Source organism: Acanthisitta chloris, unplaced genomic scaffold (genome assembly GCF_000695815.1).
Source record: "Acanthisitta chloris isolate BGI_N310 unplaced genomic scaffold, ASM69581v1 scaffold38832, whole genome shotgun sequence".
Lineage (NCBI taxonomy): Eukaryota > Metazoa > Chordata > Aves > Passeriformes > Acanthisittidae > Acanthisitta > Acanthisitta chloris.
In genome coordinates this window covers 7,330-14,126 of record NW_008662853.1, presented here as the reverse complement: position 1 = coordinate 14,126, position 6,797 = coordinate 7,330, and the positions used below count along the sequence as shown (strand labels likewise).

Here is a 6,797-nt window from a genome sequence, read left to right as displayed (position 1 = left end):
TGAGGTCTCCACACAACCTTCTTTTCTTCAGGCAGAACAGAAGAACCACAGCAATGCAGACTGCTGATGTGGTAGTCTCCCACTGGGTACATATTCAGTAAAGACCTGTACCTGGATCAGTGAAGTGGAGATTTGGGAGAAGGGAGATAGAAGTTGATGAGGGAATGAAATGAAGAAGGCACATAGACCTTGATGCAGAAAACAATACCTTTACCAGAACAAAGACCTATTACAAAGAACAGAGCCTTCCCCTTTAGAAGATTCACAGGAAGGTTGCATTCTTTTCCCTAGTTGTCCCAGAGCCTGAACTCTTGGCCACTGACAGCAGGTTTTCTGTGAGAAGCTCTCTGCAGAACTTGAGCTTGGCAATCAGACCACATCAGTCAGCTGGCCACAAACACTGATGTCAAACTTTGAGGGTACTGCAGGTATCACTTCTGCTTGGAGGTTCAACTATCAGCCTTGGAGGAACAGTACTCCTGTCCTCAGCCTGTGAGGCTGTGAAAGTGCATCCCCAGCACACCTCAGCATCCTATATTGTGCCACCTACACAGTTAGTTCTACTTTAGCATAATTATTCTCATAATAATTTTCATAAGGAATATATCTGAGAGTTAAAAATTAACTCAAATTACAGCTAAGGTGACTAGTTATCCTGTGTAGGTGTAGTGCATATATGAATATTCTTAAGGGCATTTTAAACAAAGAATCGAATAAAATTTCCTGCCTCTGTTTATTATTTAAATTAAGATTATACTCAAACCTAGTTGTCACCCAGGCCAAATAAGACAAAAATATTTGTAAAGATATACCATTTTAATAGAAATTTTCTCTTTTATCAAGTAATTAAATTATACTCATTAATGAATATCCACTAATTCTAACACTTGTTCTACATTTATTTCACTACTAAAAAAAATTACTGTTAATATATTTTAAGCAAACTACATCTGTACTTACTCTATTGAAACTAACAAGATTCATACTGGTGAAGGAATTACTCAAACTGGTAGGAAAGTTACATATGAATGACTGAAAGTGGAGGGAAAAAACCAAACCAAACCAGTAATTAAAATTAACTGCAAAATACTGCAGTGAGAAATTGTTTCTCCTGGGAAGGGTAAAAACCATGTGAGAGATTACACAGAAAGTCACACTGCACTTTCTTCACAAGTCATTTGAGTTCAATACACCAGTCAGAAGCATTTCATTGCTGGAGAGGAAGATACTTAGCATGCTGGGACTGTAGGTGACTTGCTGAATTTCAGGCTGACAGGTTAATGGTAAATAATCAATTTTCTCCTTGGTATTTTTGAATGTGTGCTTGAAAGCCAAACATCTTTCCACTATTTGCACTCAGCAGAGATCATGGACACCCTAGAAATTTATGGTTTAGGATAGCTTTATGACTAGGCTCAAACTGCAAGGCTAAATACAGCAGTATTAAATCTGTGCTGCTATGCAGAAGGATTTCAAAGTGATCAAAATCCAGACATTATCATATATTTAAAACAAATATAGAAACTGGAAGTGCTATTTGATTTTAAGACATTAAAATTCACATTTTCATTTTTTTACCACAACTATGACTGCTTGGAATTTCAGGGCTTTATTAAAAGTACCCCTAGCAAAAGTGTTGGCAGTATTGACTCTGCTCTCTGGAATTAAGTAACGAGAGGGTCAGGGCTTGGCAATAATCCCAGACTTCCAATGAGAGAATTTACTTATTAAATTCAATTTTCAAAGAGAAAAATACAGGCCTTATTTCAACACAGATGAGAAGTTCAAAGAAAACAGAGAGAAACTCAAAGAATACTGCAGTGCTCACAACTGAGTTCTCACAGGCTGCACGAAGGCTGCAATGAGTAGTGAGCATTAAGAAATGAAGTTGGTGTTAAGTGACCAGAATGACCAATGTGGTGCTGGTTGGCAAGCACTGCTGAAAATCTGAAAACATCACTGATGCCATCCGAAAGACATCTTTCCTGCTCAAAAGGACTTCTTTCCTGCTCAACAGATATGGATTACAGAAACAGTGATATTAAAAAAGAGTGGGAAAAAAGTTTTAATGCAAATGTAAAATTCTTGCAATGTGTAAAGTGCTTTCTAATGTCCTTATTCTAGATTGGCATTATTGCTTGGAACCAGTGTTCATTATTTCTGGTTTCCAGACCTGAGCAGGAAGAGAAATACTGTGAATGATACACTGCTTAAGCTTAGGTACTTTAGTCACTGAAATGCAATGTGTTTTAATACAATTTTGCCTAGCAACATGCCGAAAACTTACTGTCCACGCAAGAGTCTGGCAAGATAATAAGGAAAAAATCAGCATCTTTTAGCTATACCTATGTATGGGAATGTTATCTTAAGTTGGTTTGCTTTGACTAGTTTACTAAAAATAACATTTTTTCCCAGAGAAGAGTTCAGCTTCTGGATTAGTCAAAGAGAGAAAAATGTACTGGTAGTACCAAGAGCAATTACAAGCAATGATTAACAAGCAGGCATTATCATCGTGTATTTCTACAATAAAACATTATACAGGACAGGCACTCTAACTAGAGATTAGACATCTATGCATCCATTTGAATTTTTTCACAAAATGAAGAGATTATGAAAGCTCAGATAGTGTCAAGTCCTAGTAACAGCTATGTGAGCCCTAAAACTGAAGGAATTAATTCAGCATAAATAATTTGTTACATCAAAAATGACTGCAAACACAGCACAGTTAGATTTTACATGTGTTTGTAAGAGAAACCAGGCACCTTAGCTATCCTCTTCCTTTTGGGCTACTAATATGGTAAACCATTTCCAATATAAATTAGTTTATAATAACTCAGCACAGTTTTTACTGGTGAAAGCTGTGTAATAATCTATACAAAAAAGGTTCAGTCAACAGTGTTCAGGAAACTATAGTGTTAATGTTTGGGAGCAAGACAGAATTTATGCCCTTTGTACCTTGCATTTCAGTTGTTCATCACCTACATTCCACAACAGGCACTGGTGGAGAATGGGGAGGTGATATGATTTAGACCAACCGTACAGGCTCTCCCTTGGTTCACCATTTACTGACCACTGTGGCCAGCTCACACCTAGTCCAAGTTTTGACTTCCCGTCTCTATGATACATTGGGTCCAGGTACTTTCTTGACTCTACTGCAGCACACAGAGGAGCAATGTATGTGTAACAAAACCATACAGACATCTTATGGTCAATAACGACTAGACATGCTTTGTTGAACTATAATGACATCTTTGTGGCCTTTTGTGTTTATATTCTTCCTATTCTCCTCACATTTGTTTGATGTCTTTATAAGAATAAGGCACATGTACGATTTGACTATTTGCATTTTGTGGGAATTCACCATTTTCTTCAAAGAATCTAGTTAAAAGTGTCTTATTATTTAATTGAAACTTTCTTTGCTGAAATTTCAACTAATTATTTCTCATCTTGTCACTATAGGCTATAATTCTGTTCTGTTCTTCTACACACTGCAAGAAAGAAAGATGTAACATTTCTAAGCTGTGGAAAATACCTTAACATCTCTAATTGCAGACCTACACAAATGATCACAACAGTTAATTACTGAATTCTCCACAACTCAATTGCACTTCCCATTGAGGAATCTCTGAGTGCCTTGAAAATGTTAGCATGCTTAATGTAAACAACCTGACACGCCATGGGTTACTGTCAGTCTCATCCTGTGAAGGAAGATGAGTGCCATGACTGCTGATAGTCCCTTCTTGTTACCACGATAATTTCCTACTTATGTGTGTGGCGTTACGGCTTACTAAACAGAGAATTTCAAAGAAACAAGAAGTATATTTTATTTCTTTAAAATACAGATCCGAGATAAAACACTGACTATATCTCACGGGAGATGTTGATACTGACATAGATGTTGAATGTTGAAATATGTACACCCTTTGTACATTTATTTCCATGGCTTTAGATACGATCATATTACAGCTGCAAAGAAAGATGAAAAATGGGGAGCCTAAACAGACACAATTTTCCTTCTATGTTCCCATAAAAGGCCTGTGATTCCTTCTTTCCTGTATTTTTTTAGAACAGATAAGATTCAAAGGTGTCCCTATATGAAGTGCTCCTGGATTTTTTTAGAGACTTAGTCATCTATCTTTCAGCCAGAATCAGGCCTTGAGGAGTATGATTTACCAAATCCCAGCTGACTGAAGAAAAAGGAACTCTCTAAGAACGTAGTCAAGTGTAGTTTTAACTGGTTTTCCTTTGCAGAAGGAGAATCTGAGCCTAGGATAACTCAAAGAATTTAATTCTTGTCAGTTCTTCCAGTTTGACATACCCCATTCTTTCATCAAACACAACATCAGCACAAAATTATAGCACCAAGAAAAGGACATAAGTCACACTAGCCTACATTACACTGGACAAAAACCTGAGGCAAGGAAATAATCGTTAAGGCTACATTTCTGCTGTTCCATTTATAAAATAGTCAGTCTTCTCTTTTGTTAATTATAAGGAGACCTATCTGGCAGCCATTGCTATTTCCTGTAGTAACTATTCTGTCTGCTTCCTTTCATTTCCTCAATTCAGTCTTCTAAATTTTGCCCAGAATAATACCTTATAAAAGCACACTAATGAAATGCCTCATTAGCTGCTTTGCTCTGTTACTTCTGCCTTGGCAATGCCACTTAGAATTCGAGGTACAGAAATGGTAGTACACCAGCAATTGGGAAGGACTTTGAAATGCTCTTGCATGAAGGCACTCTAAGAATTCAGCTCTGAAACTGCAACCTTTACTTGTGACCATAACTGCTATGTTAGCAGCACTTGATCAGTAAATTACATAAACTGTTTGTTTTTCCACTGAATTTTAGTATTTTTAGATTAGTTTAAAATACACACATGAAAACAACATGTGAATAGAACCCAGGAATACATTTCTGGCTGATTAAATCTTAGAATTGTAGTTTAGAATAACCAAAATGATCTAATTTTCTAAAAACAGAGCATAATTTCAGGTTTACAACAACTTGCAAAACATCGCCAGTTTTGACCCTTATTTTATTCGTCTTTTCAATGCACTGTAATAAACTTGAGATTAAAAGCATCATGAAGATATGCAATACTTTCAGTATGTTTCTCTTAATGTAGATTAAGTAGAACAAATAGATATGGAAATACAATATTTCCCCCGTATAAATCACAAAGATACCAAAAATATTAATTCGTGTTTTCGTCTTCATGCGCAGAAGGTTTTCATTACTGAGACAAGAGATTTGGTTTATTGGTTATATTACCCCATTGTGTTTTTACAAACTAGTCTGTCTTCAGACAGGATGTATTTATAACATAAGCCAAAAGAATAACCTTTTGTCAACCTGTAACTGTGTACTCCCAAAGATTTAAAGATAAATGCTCTTTCTTAGAATCTGACTGATGATTTCAACAAGCTTAACTGTTGTAGAGATATGTAAGTTATTTTAAGAATAAAAACAATCTCTTACTTGGTCCTCAAAGGAGATTGCCTGGGCAACATCTCTGGGAAATCCATCAATCACTATACCTTCTTCATCAGGGATCTGCATTAGTCTCTGCTTTATCTCAGTTATGGTTGTTTCCTTTCACAAAGAAAAGAAGTTATTTATTTAATATCGTAAAGGAAGTTTTCTGGATGGCGCACAGCAATACAGTATGTACAAATCCTCAAAAGCAAACATTAACACAGGATATGTTGTACCTGAGGGGCCAGTTCTCCAGTAGTAATTATTTTGGCTATTAGGCTCCATTTTCTATTGCTGCTTGTGTTGTGAATCCTCTTCCTTAACAATTCGCCAACTGATATGTAGTTAAATCCGTAACGTTCTGCTATTTTCAAACTCTGTGTTCCTTTACCACTTCCTGGGCCACCTATTGTCAATCATAAGCAAAACATTAAATTAACATTTCATCTGAAGTACCCAATCATGTGTGAAAGTTTTGCTATTGGCACCAATCTTTCAGAGGTTATTAGGGTAAATCCTGCAGGTGCATGACCTGTAACCAACCATGAGAAATGTTTCTCAGCTACCTGATCATAATGGTAACAGTTTATAAAATGAAATTTCAAAAAAAGAACAGAAATCTACTTGCAAAATGAAAATAAATACACTCTCTTAGGCTTGACCTCATCCTAAAGCTGTTCCTGGAATGGAGGTTTTCTTATCTGTAGTAGAGGAACAAACAAATGAACTGTTTCTTTCTTGAAGTCTATGAATGCAAAGATAGAGCCAGATAGTCCGAAGCGTATTTATGTCAGAAAGAATCATACTTGGTTAAATGAGCCAATTAAATCAATGGACCAGTCATGAAAAGGAACTAATAAAATCTGCTCCTAAACATGCTTGCATGAGTTTCTGAGGTTTTCTAATTTTAAAATACAGAAAAATATTAAATAATCAGCTGAGATGTTTCCATAGTGACTTGGTACAAGGACTTTTATTGAACCGTGCATACTTCTGGTACTGATGCTTGAAGTATCTGACAGAGAAGCAATTTGTTAGGTTAATCTTGCTGCACAACTTGAAGAATAAAGAGACCCTTCAATATATATAGCACAGGCCAAACGGGTACCAAAATACAGAAAAATATTAAATAATCAGCTGAGATGTTTCCATAGTGACTTGGTACAAGGACTTTTATTGAACCGTGCATACTTCTGGTACTGATGCTTGAAGTATCTGACAGAGAAGCAATTTGTTAGGTTAATCTTGCTGCACAACTTGAAGAATAAAGAGACCCTTCAATATATATAGCACAGGCCAAACGGGTACCAACAGAGA

The 6,797-nt window shown here is 36.2% G+C and overlaps 1 protein-coding gene across 1 annotated transcript in view; it reads right to left on the bottom strand.

Annotated features, from left to right (window-relative positions):
* Positions 1-6,797, bottom strand: part of AK5 (adenylate kinase 5) — a gene marked incomplete at its 3' end in the record, with an annotated part of 41,735 nt that overhangs the window by 28,850 nt on the left and 6,088 nt on the right. Inside the window, exons 3-4 of the mRNA XM_009070747.1 lie at positions 5,717-5,886; positions 5,484-5,597 (exon numbers count right to left, since the gene is read on the bottom strand). Coding sequence (XP_009068995.1) covers positions 5,484-5,597; positions 5,717-5,886 — 284 coding nt within the window. The remainder of the gene's footprint in view (positions 1-5,483; positions 5,598-5,716; positions 5,887-6,797) is intronic.